This window comes from Armigeres subalbatus, chromosome 2, assembly GCF_024139115.2.
Source record: "Armigeres subalbatus isolate Guangzhou_Male chromosome 2, GZ_Asu_2, whole genome shotgun sequence".
In the NCBI taxonomy this organism is placed as follows: Eukaryota; Metazoa; Arthropoda; class Insecta; order Diptera; family Culicidae; genus Armigeres; species Armigeres subalbatus.
In genome coordinates, this window is record NC_085140.1 from 421215877 (window position 1) to 421238085 (window position 22209).

The 22209-nt window shown below is 41.1% G+C and overlaps 1 protein-coding gene and 1 long non-coding RNA gene across 2 annotated transcripts in view; one reads left to right on the forward strand and one right to left on the reverse strand.

Annotated features, from left to right (window-relative positions):
• Positions 1–6180: 6180 nt before the first annotated feature.
• The window catches only part of LOC134213445 (transmembrane protein 184C), a 33531-nt gene continuing 17502 nt past the window's right edge, over positions 6181–22209 (reverse strand). The window contains exons 2-5 of the mRNA XM_062692504.1: positions 9408–9444; positions 9053–9330; positions 8783–8989; positions 6181–8382 (exon numbers count right to left, since the gene is read on the reverse strand). Of these exons, the coding sequence (XP_062548488.1) occupies positions 7416–8382; positions 8783–8989; positions 9053–9330; positions 9408–9444 (1489 nt within the window). The 3' untranslated portion in view covers positions 6181–7415. The remainder of the gene's footprint in view (positions 8383–8782; positions 8990–9052; positions 9331–9407; positions 9445–22209) is intronic.
• Positions 16753–21896, forward strand: LOC134217758 (uncharacterized). The gene is made up of 3 exons (XR_009981153.1): positions 16753–17087; positions 17251–17696; positions 21592–21896. It is a non-coding gene; the product is annotated as an uncharacterized LOC134217758 (long non-coding RNA).

Genomic DNA, 22209 nt, shown 5'->3' on the forward strand with positions numbered 1-22209 from the left:
GGATTTCATTCTCCCCATAGTAAAAATAAAATCTATACAATTCGTTTTTTTTCTGTTGGTTTGGAAAAAAAGCCAGACTTCCCTCTATTGCCATATGCCCTATTTTGACAAATATATTTTTAATGCACGCGTTACGTGGTAAACGGTACACGGTACGAGCAAAATACCCAACTAACAATTTTGGTGCTAAAAGCTTCAACTTCTAGCCTTTGGCTGTATAATATTTGAATAAAAGCAGCCAATGCTGAATAAAAGAAAAGCCTCCGCAAATAATCCCTTAAACTTCAACTCGACTAGTACCCAAATATCTATCAGCTAGTCAGTTTGTACCGAATATATTTCATCTTTTATCGTTTATGCAGCTTTCATATATTCATAAAACAGCTCTGTCTGAATTAGCAACAAAGCTCATCGGTTAAGAGCTCATGTATGTAATTGAGTTGCTTGTTAGCAACTTCCCATATTATGGTGAGTACCATTCAAAATGAAAACGTTTTCGCTGTTGTTATAGCACTAACAATATAGCGTAATGGCGCTATAAATGAACTAACGAAGCTTCCAGGCAACTTCTGTATCTTTGGAGATTACACAACGTTTAAGTAAACCTTATACTGCTTCTTTTAATAGCTTATCAGTATGGAACGTCAAAACCGCAATGTTTACATTTGATTTTTGTTGCCGGAGCTGTGTATGAGCTATTGATTTCTGTAATGCAGCTACAAAGGTATTCACCTGCTCTTTTAGCAACTGACAAAGCGCTGTCATTAATGCTAGCAGATAGTGTAAGAAAACAAGCCATTTAGAAGCGATATTTCTGTTGACGGCTACTGTTAAACGATTAGCAGTAGAGTAGCATCTATACAGATCGAGAAAATGTTGCCTAAAAACAATTTCAGCAATTGATGATGCATAAAAGTTAGCCAACAGAACATGCTGATAAATGTATGAATAATGGTTGAAATAATGCTGAAAGCATAATTTTTAAGCTTATGTGCTAAAAGCAGCATGTAGGCCTCTTTCTAACGTTTATACAGCATGAATCCGAAAATAGCGTTAGCAAAATAACCTATAGGGTATGCGAAGAAGCACATCCATAATTTTCTTTGTTATTTACATATGTCAAAGTGACGGTGATGACAAAGCAGCGGCCATTGAATCAGGAGATCAGGAGTTCGAATCTAGGTAGCAACAAAATTGATATTGCAGTTTTCATAAAAAAAACATTAAATAAACTCCGGAATTTACTCTCCTCTCAAATAATATTTAATGAAGTTGAATTCAGTGGCTGTATAAAACTTATTTAACAGATTCAAAACATCTGAATAAGCGCCATTGAAGCGAATTATATTACTAAATGGTTTAGTAAAGATTGAGAAAAAATGTGTAACATGCTGTAAAATAGTTGTGCCGGCACGTCAAAAACAGCTGAATAGATTCGCCAGATTTGCTGGTAAAGGAATTGAATAGAAGTTCTTGATCATATGTATAGCACATATATTCAGCTTGAAGCCGTATAAACGAGTTGAAATAACATTTACATTGATATTAAATGTTAGTTGGGTAATGCCTGTTTGATCTTCCGTGGACGTTCATGTCTCCAATATTCAAAATACTGTAATTTTGTTATGAAACCATAAATTCTGTGACAAAAATGTGTGTTAAAAGCAAATTTTGTTACGACGATGATTATCGAGACAATGATTCCAGGCACGAAACATATGTTGTAAGTAAAAGTTTTATATTTTTAACGTCTTATGGGTTTTAGATCGTTTTCATCGCTTTTGTTTCTATTCTTTCTCGTTCCAGAGGGCGAGTAATGGCGCTTGAACCTAGGCTGATATGTACACTGATGGACATATAAGCCTTGTCATGTTTTCATAGTAATCTGTATGAATTCATACGAATACTTTTGCCCATCAGTATATAAGCCAGGGCACTAGACTAAAAACTGTGTCCCATCCCAAGACGTCAAGGACCCATGGAGTGTACATTAATCTTCTTAGCAAGTCACTCCCAACGATTCGTCAATCATATTTCCCCCTGAATGTGAAACGGTTGGTAGGCTGTCCCCGTTTCTTCCTTTCGTAGATTCAAAACTCTTCGTTGATCATGTTATTTATTACTAAATAATCTGATTGCCGAGGAGTTATGGATTATCTCCCAAATTCAAGCCTGCACGGTGGGCCTGGCCGTTTTAATACTTGTGTCATATTTATGATATGCTGCAAATATTAATGCAGACAAGAAAATGCTCGGGAATACAACCGACATTTCCAGGATGCTTTTCAATACTGGCTGTGCATGTGCTAAGACAAGACAAGACAAGACAAAAAGTATATGTAGGTCAAACAAAAATATTTTCATATATAAGGTACAAAAAACATATTGTAAGTAAGGCTAAGAGGGACATGTCTGTCAACGATATATGATAGTACATGAGAGAACGTTTCAGCTGTTTGGTCATGTCGTCATCGTCCAGAACAGGAGAGTGAAACGCATGTCATCCGCGGTATAATGACACTCTACCCAACATCGTTTTCGGTACTTCTGTTTTTGGTACCCAGTTTCTGGGCGGTATTCCCGAATTCAGCTGCTCATTTTGGGTGATTCATTCATTCAGAACATCGAGCCTTTTGTGTTTGTATGGCTTTTATGTCGAAAAATAGCCCGTCGATACTTCCGCTTTGTTGCCATGAATTAAAAGAAATTAAAACAACAACATTGTACGCCATATTCAAAGAATGGAATGTCTGTCTGTCTGTATGTTTTTTTTTTTTCTTCCGTCCAGGAAATGCGGGGTTAGGGACCACCTCCAACAGCAAACGAGGGAGGCAGGACTACATCCCCGACCCGCTCAACCGTTTTCATTGCCGCCAAGCCCATCGTCTCTTCGGTACAACCAGAAAGTAATGCTTCAAAGGAGGGCCAGTGCACAACGCACCCTTGAAGTTAGCTGCGTGTCCTTTCTGCATCGAACATCGTGACTCGCTTTTTTAGAAGAACACCATGGTATCGTGCCAGCGCATTGCCGGTTTTCCAGGTGGCCTTACCACGCCCTATGTCCTCGGAAGGTGGGAAGGGTCGACTTCGCGCCTGCTTCCCTCTGTACGGCTGGTATCAAAAATGATGATGCCGTGTGCACCCCAAACTGACCTCTCTACGATAGGGCCTATTCACCAACACACAAAAGGACTTGCCGACGCGGTGCCTACGCCTGCCCCAGCCTTGACGAGGACCCCTTTCCGTCCTCGGGCTAGGAACCTACCCGGTTGACCGACGCGAAAGCGACGATACCATGTTGTTCTTCGCGCGGCCACTTATTCGATAAAAGGATCGAGTTCGACCACAGGGCACCGGTATGACCCATGAAGCTGACTACGAACCCTTGGACCACCTCTTATTTGCACCTGAACTAGCCATTCCTCGAGTCCACGCGCCACCTTCTGTGTAGCTCCGAGACTATATGGACGATAGCCGATAAAACGGGCGTTCCAGCCAACTTCATCTTTACACATCCTCCGGACTAGGTTGTCCGGCCGGGGTACTGTCCAGACCACATGTGGTCACGCATTTTGCGATAACGTGGGCACTCGAACAACACGTGTTCCGCCGTTTCCTCTAAACCTGCGCACACCAGACACTCGGTCGAGGCCGATTGTCCGACTCGGTGTAGGTACTGTCTGAAGCAACCATGGCCTGTAAGGACCTGGGAAAGTGATTTCCCATTGACCCACGTACCTATCTCCGATATCAACCTATGTGTCCATCTACCCTTAGTGGAACTGTCCCACGCACGCTGCCATTTGACCATTGGGGCCAACCTGGCAGTCCTACGGATGCCTCTCGTGCCGCGCACTTCGAAGCACTCTACGTCTTCATCGATAACGATGTCAATATGCACCATACTGGTGATGACGCAAAGTGCATCGTGCGACACGGTACGGTACGCGCTCGCCATTCTTAGGCACATGAGCCTATACGTACTTTCTAACTTCGTTCTTTAGCACTTAATACGCAGGGCCGTGTCCCAAGCTGCCCCCCCATACCTCAGTATGGACAGAGCGACACTAGCCAGAAGCATGCCCTTGCTGGCATAAACCGCAGAGCTATTGGACATCATCCGGGACAATGCCACTATAGCGGTGGAGGCACGCTTGCAGGCGTAATTGACGTGGCTACCAAAGGTGAGCTTATCGTCGATCACGAAGTTTGATGAAGCGGTCAGATGTGACCGCGCAGTTACCTGCCCTTATCACCGCTTGTTGCTCCGACTTTCGGTTGTTAACAACAACCACCTCGGTCTTGTGGTGAGCCAGTTCTTACTTCCTGGAACTCACCCACTCCTCCACAATTGCGATCGAGTGGGCTTCAGTCAACTCCACCTTTTCGATCGACTCGCCGTAGACCTCCAGCGTGATATCGTCAGCGAAGCCGACGATTACCACGCCCACCGGGAACTTCAACCTCAAGACACCGTCGTACATGACGTTCCATAACACCGGACCCAGTATGGAACGCCTCCGTGTTGTATACCAGTACTCGATTCTGGAAGTAGCTTCCAAGAATTTTCTACAGGTACCCGGGAATTCCAAGACGCAGGAGCGCATCTGCAATAGCTGCCCAACTGGCACTATTAAATGCATTCCTCACGTCGAGAGTCACTACTGCACAATAGCGAACTCCCCTCCTCTTACGCTGGATAGCTATTTCCGCGGATTACCCTTTCGGAAGCCAAGCTGGTTACTCGATAGACCATCCGCACCCTCCGTGGGTATCAACAACCTGTTTAGGATGATCTTCTCGAGCACCTTCCCCGCCGTATCAAGAAGACATATTGGTCTATATGCCGACGGATCCCCCGGTAGTTTTCCCGCCTTTGGGAATAAGACCAAGCTCTGCCTTTTCCATGGGAAGACTCCCTCGTCCAGGCCTCGTCGAGCCTCAGCAATGGCCGCTTTAATGGCCAGGTGCGGAATACCATCCGGTCCTGGCGCCTTACCTACACTAAGGGACTGTGCAATCCACGCAAGTTCCACCACGGTTACTCTTCCCTCGTCGGCCACCCTGGCCCCTGCTTGCTGCATCCGCCTCCGTGCCCGTAGGCAGGCGCGGCGCAGGTTCGCAATTGCTGGAGTCTACCAGTAAGCCGGTGGCCTCCCATTCCTAGGGTGGACTTCCTAGGCATGGTGGCATCGCATGCACGCGAGAGTACTGTTACCAGCTGCTCGCCGCTCAGGCCGAGAGTATTGTGCTCGCGGTGGAGCGCTTCCTTAAACACCTAGTCGTCGAAGTACGATGACTTCCACATACGAGGGCTAGGTCTTGCCCCTTCTTTCGTCCACTGAATGCTGGTTGTATAGTCGATACTGTAGCAAACCGCCAGGTGGACGCTGTGAGTGTAGCCATCATCTACCCTCCAGTTCGAACTACTTGTTTGGCCAGGGCTACAGAACGTAACGTCGATAGTCGACTCGGCCCCGTCTGTCTGTCTGTCTGCCTTTGTCTGTGTGATGTGATTGGAAGGTGATCTGATTAAATGACCTTTAATGTTATCGGCTTAGTCATAGTAATATCAAAGCAAGTTAATTATTTGAAAGTACACTAAGTCCAAGGTTGTTGGATATCCACGTCCAGTTGGGTGGTACGTGTAGGAGTCAGGGAAGTGAATGAAAAAGTTACGATTAGCTGTCTCCTGGTATAGCAGTGTTCCGGCTTTATTCGCTTTAGTGCAGTTCCAGTAACGGCGGGTGCGTTCAGATCACCTACTATGAAGAAAGGTTTATTACTTCTTGTCTTGTCTTGATTAATCGCCTTCTTATCCCAGGAAAATAGGCAGCTGCTACATGAAGTTCGGATAAAAAAATCCAATTTCTTTCCGTGAACCAGTTTGCAAGGCGACCAAACATTTTTCTCGCGAGAGTGAGGAATTCGGACATCGTGGAAAATCTTATGTGTTGTTAACTTATCATTCACCACCTGGACGTATGATTTTGTCGTCGGTGTAGTGGATGTAATGATACGAAGACTTTGGAAGGGCGGCGGACGGCCAGAAGAATCGTTGACAACGGTGACACTGAACAGCATCAGAGGTTTCCGTTTATAATAGCGCCACTTCGCAATAACGATTTCAAAGAATGAAGGAAGTGTGATACAAACTGAAGCATTCATAGGATTTGTCGGTTACGCATCATATAATATATTAATTTGATTGCTTTACATATGTTGCATTCTTGTTTTAAATAAGTCGATAGTAATTTTTCGGTTAACTAACTTAAAGACAGGTAACATAAAAGTCCTAATGTGAGATCGAGTGAAGGTCAAAACGATGAGTACTATCCTTTATTTCGAATACGATGCGTCCGAATATTTCCCCATTCCACATTGCTAGCAAACACGAGAACACCATTTATCTTTCGTTTTCAAATGCAACATATTCGGACGTGAACTAGAATACGGCGCATGCACATTAGTAATTAGTGTTTGGTAATTATGAGTTTCGCTTTGACGCTTCAAAGAAAGGCTGCTATTGATCATTCTGATCGTTTGTTGCATATGATGGTCAATTTATCTCTTCTATACAGCACAAAAAGACGCTTTTTATGGTCCGAAAAACGTGACACCTTTACACCATCGCACATAAAAATTAAACTGAAGTTTTATTCTGTCTTCTTTTTCTTCTATTTTCTTTTTCTCTATGTAATAAAAATAAGTTGGTCTGTGTTCGTATCCACATAACTCGGAAACTGCTGGATGGATTTTCTTCATTCCTACAGCAGATGGGTTCCTTATTATCTCCAACGAGTTTATATGATATTTTCTCATGCGAAAATCACGAGTAAAGTTCAGTAAATCGTGAAAACCTAAAGTTAAGATTCGTGTGGAAACTTTGCATGCGCCCTTTTTCCCCTACTATGCAGGACAACTTCTGCCGGGTCAACTTGTTATCCATACAATTATTAACGTAGGCATCAATGCAATGTGGATAAGAGCAATAAGATTTTCAGAAATCACGTGCAACAACCGCTTCTTTATACAATATGTATTATCTTAATAATACCATCGAACACCGAGTTCCATCAGTGTTTGAACAATGCTCTTCTTTTTAAGATACACATCAAAATATTCTCAATTCATGTTTCGACCTTCTTCTTCGAACTATAGGCTCATGAGTAAATTTTGGAACGTCTGATATCGAAAAATAATATTTTTGTTTTGGATAAATAACCTAGCATATGTAAATAATATAACAGTGTAAATATCATACATAAGTAATTTCATCTGAGTTATACAAAAAAACACGCACACACAAAGCACACTCAAGATCCTCCAATCATCTGACTCCACATGAATTAGTCTATTTGAAGCTTGGCCAGCTTGATCGCAGTACGAGATTATTCGTTCACAATGTTTCACGCCTATGCTTTCCAATCTGGATTGTAGTTGATACGATCCTTACTCAAACCCTTTACGTCGATACCCAGATCCTCGTCAGGAGTGCTAAGCCAATCGCTGTTACTGCTCTCCGATTTCCGTAGGTTCACTTCCGACGTCGAAGTTGTCGTATTGTTCGTTGTACTGGTTACCGCCGTCCGTCCGCTAAGGGTGCTACTATTGGTCGCTAAAGCTTTCTGGTTCGAGCTACTCGAAGTGGTCGTTTCGCTTTTGATCGAGTTCAAATTGTCAAGACTGGGACTCTTTCCCAACGTGAGATCAAGATTTTTGGAATTCCGAAATTGGTTGAATATGTTCGGCACCTTGGGAGCACCCTCGTTAGGAGCATCCAATTCATTGCCAGACTTTTTCCTTACAATGCTTATTCCACTCTCCAGTGCACCATAATGGTTTTGCGCTGATTTAGGAATGTTGGAATACAGCTGATTACCGGAGTTGCTCAGTCCACTCTGATAGCAGTTATTTCCGCTAATGTTATTAGAACTACCTGCCGGAGGCACCAAATATTGCCGCTCGGATCCCCCTCCCATGTTATCACAGATTCCAGAGCCACCCCTTGGCATATGATACGTCGTTCTGCCGCGTAATCGTCTGCTTAACGAACTGCCTACCACACCGAGATGCTCACTCACGTCCTGGTGGACGTCTGATATGTCCAGCATATTCAGTAGAGCATTGTACCACGATCCATTGCTGCCTCCGTTGATACTGCCCCCGATTCCCACTCCTAAGGATCCAACAGGAATGTTCCGTTCATAAGGCTTATGCGAGAAACTGTAGTGATGCGCTAACGCAGCAAGGAACATTTCTATGCAGATTAGGAAGTTCTGCAACTTCGATGACAGCAAACGAGGATCATCGTTCTCTTCCGAGCCGAAAATGTTGTTGATAAAGCGGAAATACACCAAGATATTGATGACTACACCTTGGCTGAAATGTAAAAAGAGAACTTCTGTAAAACCGTAACAACCCATTTCGCAGTTTTGAATGTAAAAATTGATAGAAGTGAGAAAAAAATAAACCAAAGTACGGATTTCAAATGATTGTTGGCTAAGCAAACTGTATCATTGGATGAGATAGAATTAAAAAAAAACAACAAACTATGCACCTAGTACCAAAATGTTTAGGAAAAAACAAAATGCAGGAACACAGCTCATACAAAATTTGGGATGAAGTGAAAAAGTTTAAATTTTTGCTTATGCCTGACTTGTAGAATAAAAATGGAAGATTTAAAAAACAAATCAATCAAAAATATAGATGAAATATGGAATATAAAAATAATCAATATCTTTTATCCTACTGGAATATGTTATTCAAAAAAAATACTTACAAAAAAGAAAAGAATACCACCGCCTTGATGCAGAGAAATTTTGGAATCGGTTTCATCGGTCTTAACTCGTCACTATTGGCTCTGTAGAACAGCACCAGGCAGTACATGGCAATGAATTGCGAACAATTGTTGATGAACAAAATGTACGGAAATGCTACATCGGTCTCAAAAAGACCCTCTCCATAAACACCGTTCACCTCACAAATGCTGAAATACACAAACAGTTGTTTTTCGAAACTCATACCCACAGAATCGACCGAGATAACTTACTAGGCCACAAACGTCGTGATCGGTCGCACCACCGTATACTGCAGGATTCCGTGCTTGCAGTTGTGCACAAATTCGCGGCCGGTGGGCCACGGAGACATGCAGCACAGTGGGAAGAAGTGCTTCACCGGTGGCTTGTACTCCAACATTCGCTCGAGATCCATCTCTAGGTTGAGATAGTTGAGTAAATACTTCATAAAGTTGTAGATCACGTAAGCTTCATAGCACTCGCGAATACTGTCCATGTAGATGGCATGCTGGGGGTACAGCAGACATAACCACTGAAATAGAATGAAAGAGGTTAGATCGGATAAAGAAATTGTCATTTTATGGATAGTCAGTTCGGACTAGTTCTTACCGCATTGAGGGCATAAATGGGCACCATCCAAAGTATTCTGAAAAAAAAACAAGAATTATATTTTTTGTTAAATATCTTGGCTGTGCATATGCACAGCATATGTTTCGAAATGGACAAATTGATATGAAATTTGCGAAAAAGAATCCACGTGTCTTGGAGGGACTCGAACCCTCAACCTCCTACTCTCTAGATAGGCGTGATAACCCCTACACAACAAGACCACTTAAAGGTCACGTTTGCGGAAAAGCCATCAGAATCCGAGTACCAACCTCCACCGCGGTTAGCTCTCTTTTTTGCAAATTGAATATCTTTCGGATGCTTGATTTGTCCAATCTCCACATGTGCTTTACTATTGTATACCCACAGCCAAGCGAGTGCACATTGTTTATTAAACGAGAGGATCGCACTATATGCCCCCCAGTAACTGTCTGGGCGGGACGGTATAGAATGCGAATTCAATCGCACTGAATTATATTTAATAGAGAAAATCGTCTTAGGTCTTGGTTATTCCACTATTCAAAAGACGAGTTAGTATTATCCCGATCAGTACTAAAGCTAAAAGTCACTATAGGAGGCGTCTGCGGTCGCCTCCATATCAGCCGAGGTCATAGGCTAGAAACCTTGAATCCATTGTTATACCCCAATAATCCTCCGATGTTGTCGAGTTTCAGGGCATGAAGAATATTAACAGTGGAGAGAATGGCTTCGTGGATAAAGTTACAAAGGGTGACATCTGGATCTAAATGGACGAACTAAGACTAAAGGATGTTGACGCCATGGTCTCGAAAATATGAGCGGAAACGGTGAGCTGTTCTCAGAATTCTATTGCAATGATAACGTAGTGTTAGAAAAATCGCTCCTTTCCAATCGACTCCAGTACAAAAAATCACCATGGTTTCAAACTACAGCGTGCGCGACGAGTTATTACAGTAATTGAAAATTTTTACAAGTTTATACCAATTAGAAGTTTCTACCAGTGTGAGCAGCAGGGACTATGTCCAAGGGCTCGACGACCCCTCCCCAGGCCATCTGCGAGTTGTGGCGCCTGCCTAGGATGTGGTGTGGTTTGACAGTGGGCCCTGTTAAACCTCTATAAAGAGCTGCATGTATCCGCAAGTAGGCTCCGCCAAAGCGACCGTGTGCCGCTCAAAGCGCACAAGCCCAAGTCCTGGTGTTAGGTGGGACGCTGCGCTCAAAACTTTCGACGGTGTACAACACGCGTCGGAGTCGTCCGCCGAGGCTCAACATTGGGCGGCTACAAGACGGTAGACTAGCCCAAGACTACGCGCAGCAGCTGGAAGTGTCACTCCCAACGGAAGAGCAGCTAGTCGCAGTATCTCTTGAAGATGGCCGGGGAGGGCGAACGAGGGCGAACGAGGCACGATACAAATGGGCGCGGAACAGAAAAAAGTCGATTTTCCGGAGGAAAAAGCGCCAGCTGGAAGATCGGGACCGTGAAGAGACGGAGGAACTGTACCGTGCTAATAACGCACGAAAGTTCTATGAAAAGTTAAACCGTTCGCGTAAGGGTCACGTGCCTCAGCCCGATATGTGTAAGTACATAAACGGGAACCTTCTTACAAACGAGCGTGAGGTGATCCGTGAGGTGGCGGCAGCACTACAAAGAGCACCTAAATGGCGATATGGAAGACAACGGTGGCGGTATGGTAATGAACCTAGGAGCACGCGCGCAGGACATGCGACTTCCGGCCCCGGATCTCCAGGAAATCCAGGAGGAGATCGGCCGGCTGAAGAACAACAAAGCCCCTGGGGTTGACCAACTACCAGGAGAGCTATTTAAGTACGAAGTGAGGAAGAAGTAGAACGGAAGAAGGAGAAAAGAAAAATAAGGGAGAAGTAAGAAGGAAGAAGAAAAAAGGAAAAAGGAGGAAGAAGTAAGAAAGAAGAAGGAAGAATGAAGAAGGAAGATGGAAAAAAGAAGAAGGAAGAAGGAAGAAGGAAGAAGAAAAGAAGAAAGAAGAAAGAAGGAAGGAAGAAGAAGGAAGACAGAAGAAGAAATAAAGAAGGAAGAAGAAAGAAGAAAAAAAGAAGAAGGAAGAAAGAAGATGGAAGAAGAAAGAAGAAGGAAGAAGGAAGAAAGAAGAAGGAATAATTAAGGAATAATGAAGAAGGAAGAAGAAAGAAGGAAGAAGGAAAAAGAAAGAAGAAAAGAAGAACGAAGGGAGATAAAAGAAGGAAGAAGTAAGAAGGAAAAAGGAAGAAGGAAGAAGGAAGAAGAAAGTAGAAAGAAAGAAGAAAGAAGAAGGAAGAAGGGATAAAGAAGAAGGAAGAAGGAAGAATGAAAAAGGAAGAAGGAAGTAGGAAGAAGGAAGAAAGGAAGAAGGGAGAATGAAGAAAGAAGGAGGAAGAAGGAAGAAAGAAGTAGGAAAGAAGAAGGAAGAAGAAAAAAAGAAGAATGAAGAAGGAAGAAGGAAGAAAGAAGAAGGAAGAAGGAAGAAGGAAAAAGGAAGAAGGAAGTAGGAAGAAGGAAGAAAGGAAGGAAGAAAGGATAATGAAGAAAGAAGGAGAAAGAAGGAAGAAGGTAGAAGGAAGAAAAAAGATGGAAGAAGAAATAAGGAATAAGAGAGAAGGAAGATGGAAGAAGGAAGAAGGAAGAAAGAAGAAGGAAGAAGAAAGAATGAAGAAGAAAGAAGAAAGAAGGGAGAAGGAAGAAGATTAAGGAAGAAGGAAGAAAGAGGAAAGAAGAAAAAAGAAAGAAGAAGGTAGATACAAGAAGGGGAAAGGAAGAAGGGGTAAGGTGAAGAAACAACCTCTCATTTTTCACTTTATGCTTTTTTTTGCTAATTCGGCCTAATGGCCATTCGGCCTAATGACCGTTCGGCCTAATGACCTTCGGCCAAATGGCCTTCGGCCTAACGGCCTTCGTCCTAATGGCCTGACACCCTTTGGAAGGGGTAATACGAAAAGCAGTACAATTTTCAATAAGTCCGTCCAGCTATTTGGCTTCGCCAACGACATAGATATTATGGCACGTAACTTTGAGAAGATGGAGGAAGCCTACATCAGACTGAAGAGGGAAGCCAAGCGCATCGGACTAGTCATCAACACGTCGAAGACGAAGTACATGATAGGAAGAGGTTCAAAAGAAGAAAATGTGAGCCACCCACCGCGAGTTGGCATCGGTGGTGACGAAATCGAGGTGGTAGAAGAATTTATGTACTTGGGCTCACTGGTGACTGCCGAAAATGATACCAGCAGAGAAATTCGGAGACGTATACTGCCCTTCTACGCATAATTGTCCCATGTTACCCTTGATGAAAAATCTCAAACTCGAGTCAATTTGTCCCACTGAAAAAATGAAGTTGTTGTCTGATAATAATAGAGGCTGAAAACCGTTTAAATAAGTAGGGATTCGTTTTATGTCCTGGAAAAGTGTTGCCTACGCTCATAACATCCCAAAAATATTTGTTAAATTTGAAGATCGAATTGATTTTATAAATTGGTGGGACAAATTGACTCGAGTTTGGATTTTTTCATCAAAGGTAACATGGGACAATTATGCGTAGAACGGCAGTATAGTGGCTGGAAATCGTACATACTTTGGACTCCGCAAGACGCTCCGATCGAATAGAGTTCGCCGCCGTACCAAACTGACAATCTACAAAACGCTCATTAGACCGGTAGTCCTCTGCGGACACGAGACCTGGACGATGCTCGTGGAGGATCAACGCGCACTCGGAGTTTTCGAAACGAAAGTGCTGCGTACCATCTATGGTAGGGTGCAGATGGCGGGCGGTACGTGGAGGAGGCGAATGAACCACGAGTTGCATCAGCTGTTGGGAGAACCATTCATCGTTCACACCGCGAAAATCGGACGACTGTCGTTTGTTATATGTATTGGAAAGCATAAAGTTTCTCTTGATGATAAATTTTAAATTTACGAATTGTCTCTTTTAAATTAAGTTTAAGTTTAAGTTTAATATGAAAAATGGGAGGTACCTAAGAAGCAGACAGACGAAACACAAAGGGCAAAAATTTGATAGAAAGCGCTGGAAGATGAATCGTTTATATTTTTAACAGTGCACAGGTTGAAGAATTGATCACGCGACGCCTCTGATATTTCGCTTTATGGATGCCTGACTTTGTAAAACTAATCTTGTTTAACACCTTAAATGTGTAAGATCTATGTTTTTTTTTTTCGAGAGTTGACCAGTTGTAGTCTTAATAGACTGGTATCTCGGCTGGGCTCTCCATGTGATACACAATACTAGCAGACAACCACATAACATATAGGCATCATTGCCTTGAAATGTGGTCCTCCCCTGATTTTGAAACGCTAGCGAACCTAGCGGTGGAAGTCAAGCTTTACTCAAGAACGAGTATAAGGCAGAGCAGCAGCGCATGCTTTTCTGTTTCTTTCTATCGCCTTAGATACACGGGAGGGCCATTCGTCGATTGTTGATAAACAAAGAGTACACTTTGAATTTTGCTTTTTGTTCAATGATCTCTATCTGTTTTGTGAGACAACTCAAGCTATGTTGCTCACTAGGTCACTGCGGTCTGGGTTCGTATTGTGATCATACCGATACATTTCCCTTCCCGCAGTCTGTCAGTTTAAAAACAAATAATAATAATAATGAAAGCTCATCACGCGCATGAATGTTTTCCGAATAATTAACATGTAAAGTTGATTTAATGTTTTCTTGGAGCCGACATTCAATACCGAATAGTAGTCTATGTTGACAACGGGTGGTACTGATGCCATCTCCAAGTAAAGGCCGTTCTACAGCGATTAACGCAACGGCGCATCTTGACAGTAATTCTGTATTGTCGGCGTAGCACCAAGTTAGAATTCGGAAGTCGGGACTTCCGAACCGAACTTTCTTCCGAAGTTTTATTTGTCAAACTAATTGATGCGTTGTTTAGCGCATCTTTAGGCGAATCCAGTGCACTACTTCCGAAGTTGGGAAAGTTGCCTGTATCTGGAGAAAAATCCAACTTCGGTATAAAAAGCGGTATAAATTTATTCCGGATAGACAATATTCTCTGTCAAAACCGTTCAAAGACAATGTTCTCTGTCACCGCGCCCACCACCGCAGCCGAGCCATAACACTTTGATGTAATGTGATGGGATCATACTAGTGGACTTTGTTTCAACATGGAATAATTTAAATGGTATCGTAAATATACAATAAATTAATTTAAGTACTATTGCAATAAAGCGACATATTAATCTGAGAGCTTCCATTATTTTGGCGGTTGATCAAGATTATGACGTCATATCCTTTACAGTACTGTCTGATATCATAAATTTCAGTAGTCAAATGGTCATGTTCTATTCCGCGCTTCAAAATTCAAGTCTTTAAAGTCTGGTCCATGATTCAGTTATCAATGGTATGGTAATGCTTCATTGCGTCTATTTCATAGCTAAATGAATGAATTTTACGATTATGAAGCATTGATTTATATGAATAACATCATTAAAAATATGTACTACTCGTTGGATCTTTTGGTCACATAAAATACAATTATGTTGATGTGTATATGGTATAGGTATACACGATGGTTGTCCGACATTCCGCGGTAAACCATTTCGCGGTGTACCATTTCGCGGTCTGTATCATTTGGCGGTAATCTGTTTCGCGGTTTATACAATTTGGCGGTATTCCGTTTCGCGGTATATATTATTTCGCGGTTTACAATTTCGCGGTGCTCCGTTTCGCGGTATTCAAGTTTAGCTTATCTTTTTAACTTTTTTTGTATTTTTAAGAGTTTACCGATCTTTTCTACCAACTCTTAATTTTCTCTTCTTTATATGGCCGTTTCTTTCATTGCGTTTCCCTTTCAAGTATTTTTCTCTTTTCTTTTACGCATTATTATATGTTATCTCCAAAAGACATATACATCATTGTCAATATTAGATGTGTGAACTTTGTCATCAAGATACACTATATCATAAGGTAAAGGTCGCTGTCTTAATACCTTAAAAGGCTATGGTATTCTGGTAGAACTCAGAAGATGGAATGACTGACAATTATTCATGAGGCAAAATGTATCTTCCTTAAATGTTAGCCGGTATTAGGCTAAATATCATGTGCTGTCTTCTTTAAATGTTCGCATTTGCCCGGTATAAGGCAAATTGTGATGTTTTGCCTTCTTTAAATATTTGCATTTGCCCGGTATAAGACAAAGTGTGTTGTTTTGCTTTCTTTCAAATGTTTGCATTTGCCCGGTATAACAAAAAAATTGTGGTTTCGTTTTCTTTAAATGTTTGCATTTGCCCGGTATAAGGCAAAGTGTGTTGTTTCGCATTCTTTACATACCGTCATCGGGGGTGACAATGGGTCAAATGGGGGTGAGAATGGGTCACTGTTTCAACCTCTTAGAATACCTGTAGATTGGATTGAATGCATCTGAGGGCAAGAAAATTAAAATATAAGAGACCTTTTCAAACGATTTTGCTCTTCGACCTCCTGACTGCCGGTGAAAGCGTTGACCCATTCTCACCCCTAGACCCATTGTCACCCCGGGGGCGGTAGTCGTCTTTGCAAATATGTTTTGCTTAAAAACATATTTTTTGTTGGGATTTGAATTTATATGAGTCTGGTGTAAACTCAATGATTCAACATAATAGTTAGGTGAATTTTGAGGCTTCACAAAGCTAAAGAACACATTATTGAACTACTTGTAACATTAGTAAAATTAAACCTGCAAATTGGTATTGACCGCGAAAAGTTTCACCGCGGAATAGTACTAACCGCGGAATGGTATACCGCCAAATAATATAAACCGCGAAATGTTATACCGCGATATGATACTGAACGCGAAATGGTAGACCGCGAACTAGTACACCGCGAAATGGTTAACCGCGGAATGTTTTACCGCGAAATGTCGTACAATCTACACGATACACCTCGTTAAATTTGAATTGCTGACTATATTTCAAATAAACACCTTTCATGAAAACTTATTTTGAAACTAAAATATCGTATTACAATTTGATGAATATCAATAATCGTCCAAAGTTTTGAAAATTATCTAGTGAAAGCAGTCGAAACTGAATCGAAAAGCCAAAACTGGCCACAGTTCAGAACCGTTCACCAAACAATCTTAAAAAAAAAATGAGCCTGCTATTTTAACAACTACATATTTTGAACCATGTTCCAAGAAAACGCCTAATACTATCTTTGTGGACTTATGACGGCCTTGCATAGCATCATCATCGTCTCGGAACTAGAATCAGTCAGTAAAGATTTCAAACCATTTCGTGAGCTTCCATTCGATGATGGGCTCAAAAAGACATTGATTGATCCTCCTCACTACCTTAGGTCAAATATAATATATTTAAAATCTTTGCTTAGGTGTGTCATATACTCAATTAGGAATATATTATATTCAGTGTGTCCCAATTCCTATCCCTTGTATCGATCTGTTAAAGATGACAGCTGTCATCCTTCTGATAGTAAGTACATAAGAGGAAATTGTATATAACCACAAGAGGTTTGCTGTTGTATAAAAGTAATAAAGATGCTCTCTTCTATTTCAACTGTTAACCGGATCAGTTCGTTTTTTATTGACTTAACAGTGGCGACGAGAGTAAAAAAGTAGTTATTCGCGTGTGAAAGTGATAAAAACGTACAGAAGTTGTTGGCTGCTCCGGGTTAGCTTGTGTCGGACGGTAGCAAGGGTATACGGAGGCGGATTATATTCGGATTAAAGGTAATTGGTGACCATTTTTTTGGAAAGGCAGTATCGGAGCTGAGAGCTTGAAATTGAAAAGTGTTGAAAGAAGTCAATTGTTTAGTGATTGTTTTGTTTGACAAAGAATGCTTGCTTTGTGAATTTGTAGTAAAAGTTTCTATTCTCTTGTTTTCATTTGTAGTCGGTCGAAAGTGACGCTAGTTACGTTCTTTTGTTTGGGCATTTGAAAGCGAGCCAGGTTGAGTTGATTCCCTGGTACAGGCTGTAACGGAAGCAAGCCAAAGAGCCTCTGAGCAATAACGCTAGGCCAGTTAGTCGATATTCCGAGAACAGAGGTGGAAAGTATTAAAGGCATTCATCGGTGCGGAAATCTTAATAGTTCGGATGACAGTGAAGGATAGCTGAGAGGATACGTGGCACATCGGTGCGTATCGGGATCGATTCGTTTTGGGAACATCGACCGACCAAGAGGTTAAACACGAGCGTTGGAGGAGACGGTAACTTAAGCGTAAGCGGACAACCAGCGGCGCAGGAATCGATTGGATCGAAGGCGCGGGAATCGATCGGATCCGAGGCGAGACCGGCAACAATAGGAGGGTTTGGCAAGCAGCAGTTTGCTAGACAAAGGTACGTGATTATATTGTTCCTTTTCCTTTTGCAAATAGACGCCATTTGATTGCATTTCGTTTTAAATTTCAAGTCGTAAACTAATTGTGCACTATGGGACTAATTGGTTCAATTGATCCTTATGTCCAAGGAACTTCGTTCTCGCATTATGTCGAGCAGATGGAATATATCTTCTCTAGTAACGACATTGCGGAGGGTAAGAAAAAAGATATTTTTCTTAGTTTGTGTGGGATAACGGTGTTCCAAGAATTGAAACGTCTTTATCCTGCAACGGACCTTAGAACTGTTTCTTATGCGGACATTATAAAAAAATTAAAAGAGAGATACGATAAAGTAGAATCGGATATAGTGATGCGTTACAAGTTTAGATGTAGAGTTCAAGGGCCAAGTGAGACGAATGAAAATTTTCTATTAGACGTGAAATTACTAGCTGAGACATGTGATTTCGGTGAGTTTAGGGATTCAGCAATTAGGGATCAATTGGTTTATGGTGTGCATGACAAGGATTTGCAGCAAAAGCTTTTAGGCGAAGAGAATCTGACGTTAAAAGTGGCAGAACGTATTTTGAAAACAAAAGAAGTAACAGCAAGTAGTTCGCAAGCGATTAACAGAAACCATGGAGTGAATTCGGTAAAGCACAGATTGGGTTGGAAGGACACAAGGGAAGAAAGAAAGGGTTATGGCGATAAGGATTTCGAAAGAAGGGCAGAGAAAGGTATCGAAATGAGGATAGACGCACCCAATATCAGAATGGCGGATATCGTTCTAGATCTAGATCACAGACAAAAGGACGGTATGCAAATTTTATCTGCCATTTTTGTAACGCTAGAGGACATATTCAAAAAAGTTGTTACAAATACCTCAACCAGCAAAAACATCCGGTTAAATTTGTAGGAGATACAGCAAGTCTGGAGGATCCGCATGAATATTTTAAAAGATTGAGAATGGACTACGATAGCGACGTGGATTCAGGTGATTACTACCCTTGCATGATGATAAAATCGATTAGTAGAGTTAGTGAACCTTGTCTATTGGAAGTTTATGTCGAAGGTAGACCACTAAGAATGGAGGTTGACAGCGGTTCCTCTGTGTCAGTGTTAAGCAAAGCCGATTATTTAAGAAATTTCAACAATATCTATGTACGAAATAATCAGAAAAAGCTAGTGGTTGTGAATGGGTCAAATTTGAAAGTGTATGGGTCGATAATGGTCGATGTTGTACTGAATTCGGAAAGTGCGAAACTAGAACTCATAGTGATTGACACAGAACATAAGTTTATACCGTTGATTGGACGAGATTGGTTGGACGTATTTTGTAGAGATTGGAGAAGAATGTTTTCTCGGACCTTATTAATTAATAAGGTAACATATGGAAATAATTTTGACAAAATAGTTGATGGCTTGAGAACAAAATATGACGTTGTTTTTAACAAAGATTTTACCAGGCCAATTAACGGCTATGAAGCAGATTTGGTGCTCAGGGAACATAATCCGATATTTAAAAAGGCATACAATGTACCGTACAGGTTGAGGGATAAAGTATTAGACCTTTTACAAGAACTGGAAAATAACGGAATAATAACGCATATTAAGACAAGTTGATGAGCTTCTCCTGTGGTAATTGTACCTAAAAAGACAATGAAATTAGGTTTGTTATAGATTGTAAGGTATCATTGAACAAAGTACTGATACCGAACACATATCCTCTGCCTACAGCACAAGACGTGTTTGCCTCTTTAGCTGGTTGTAGTGTTTTTTGTGCTTTGGATTTGACTACGGCATACACACAGTTGGAGCTTTCAAAAAAATCCAAAAAGTTTGTCGTTATTAATACGATTAAGGGTTTGTTTACGTACAATAGACTCCCCCAAGGGGCATCATCAAGCGCCGCAATTTTCCAACAGATCATGGAAGACATTTTGAAAGGAATTGATTTTGTGTTTATTTACTTGGATCATGTGTTAATTGCAGGGAGAACTGCAGAAGAATGTTTGAGTAAACTCGAAGAGGTTGTAAACCGGCTATCAAAGGCCAATATTAAAGTGAATTATAAAAAGTGCAAATTTTTCGTAAATGAATTGCCGTTTTTGGGACACATCATTTCAAACAAAGGTCTTTCACCAAATCCTGAAAAGGTTTCTACTATAAAAGCTGCAAAACAACCTGAAAATGTGAACGAACTGAAAGCTTATTTGGGACTACTAAATTATTATAACAAATTTCTTCCAAACCTTTCCAGGACGTTGTATCCCTTATATGGACTGTTGAAAAAGAATGTTAGGTATGAATGGAGTTCCGTATGTGAAAAAGCTTTTCGAGAATCTAAAGAGAAATTACTGTCAGCAAATTTACTTACCTACTATGATCCTAAGAAACCTATCGTTGTTAGCACGGATGCTTCTTCTTATGGTTTGGGGGGAGTAATTTCGCATATAATTAATGGAAAAGAACAGCCGATTTGGTTCACATCGTTTTCATTAAACAATGCACAAAAAGTTTATCCAATATTACATTTAGAGGCACTGGCTGTTGTCTCTACGATAAAGAAGTTTCATAAATTTTTGTATGGGCAGAAGTTCACCATCTATACGGACCATAAGCCGCTTTTAGGTATTTTGGGTAAATCTGGGCGAAACTCTATTTACGTCACGAGGCTTCAGAGATACGTTATGGATTTAGCAATATATGATTATGACATAGAATATAGACCAGCAGAGAAACAAGGAAATGCTGACTTTTGTTCAAGGTTTCCATTGAAGAATGAGGTATTGTGTGATCTAGAAAGTAACTATGTAAAATCATTGAATTTGACTGATGAATGTCCTGTAGACTATATGCTTGTAGCGAAAGAAACCAAAAATGATTCATTTTTACAGCAAATACTCTTATACATTGAGAATGGCTGGCCGAAAAAAGTACAAAATTGCTACCGAAACGTTTTTGCTCAGAAGCATGATTTGGAGGAAGTAAACGGATGTTTATTATTTCAAGAACGAGTGGTGGTACCAGCTAGTCTTCAGAGGAAAGTTTTGAATCTTTTACATTCTAATCATAACGGCATAATTAAAATGAAACAAATGGCCAGGAAGACTGTTTATTGGTTTGGGATCAACCGAGATGTAGAAGATTTCGTTAACCACTGTGAGATTTGTTTGAAGATGACTAATATTCCAGGAGCTAAAGAAACAAATAAATGGATACCTACATCGAGACCATTTAGCAGGATCCATGCTGATTTTTTTTATTTTAAAGGACACACTTTGTTATTGATTGTGGACAGTTGTTCCAAGTGGTTGGAAGTTGAAATAATGGATTCAGGTACAAGTGCAGATAGAGTTTTGAGGAAATTAGCTGGCATTTTCGCTAGATATGGATTACCTGATATGGTGGTGACCGATAATGGGCCACCTTTCAACTCCAGTGTTTTCATTTCATATTTGGAGAAGCAAGGTATAAGGGTCCTTAAAAGTCCGCCCTATCACCCTCAGAGTAATGGGCAGGCGGAGAGACTGGTGGGAGTTACAAAAGAAATTTTGAAAAAGTTTTTGATAGATCCTAAAATGCTTTCACTAAATCTACAGGACAAAATTGATTATTTTCTGTTCAACTATAGGAATACTTGCCTTGAGTCTGGAGTTACACCTTCTGATAAGGTATTGGGTTATAAACCAAAACTATTATTAGACTTGTTGAATCCACATAAGTCATTTAAAAATCAACTGGAATATTCACCAGTTCAAAATGCTGTAGGAAAAAATTTTGGTGAACTTCAGACAGACCCATTTGAAAAGTTAGTACCAGGCGACAAGGTTTACTATAGGAATCCGAACATTTCTGAAACGCAAAGATGGGTGGAGGCTAAGTTTACTAAAAGAGTTTCCACAAATGTTTTACAGATTGCCATCGGAGCCCATCTCCTAACGGCCCACAGGGGGCAGATAAAGCTAGTCAAAACCAATGAACGAAGGCGAAATGTTTCGTTTCATGTGGGAGGAGATGAGACAACAGTACGGACACACAAGCGAAAATTTGTCGATTCTGAGGATGATGAACCGTTCCACGGGTTTGACGTCGAGGCTCCACCACCCGCCAGAAATGAACTACACCCGGGAGCGTTGCAGGAATGTGTTGAAGTTTTTCCATCAGGAAGTTCGAAGGCGCCATTTGTGTTGAGGCGTTCGAATAGAAAGAAACAGAAATCTAGCCATAATGAATTTTTGTACAACCGCCCAACGTAAACTACGTAAGGCAGTTTTGTTCATTGAGGATTGTAGTGCCATCATGCATGAATATTTTTAGAAAATTTATTTGATTACTTATGTCAGTGGTTTCGAACAAAACTAGCGTATCTTAAGATATGAAAATTGTTGGATACGACAATTGTTTAAAAAATTTACTATGAAAACCCAAAATTATTCCTTAGTGGTAATGATGCCTTTCTTGGATCCGAATTGCCTACATTTGGGTTTTGAAGCATTTGATGAAATATTTCAATAGAAGAAGCCCTAGGGGAG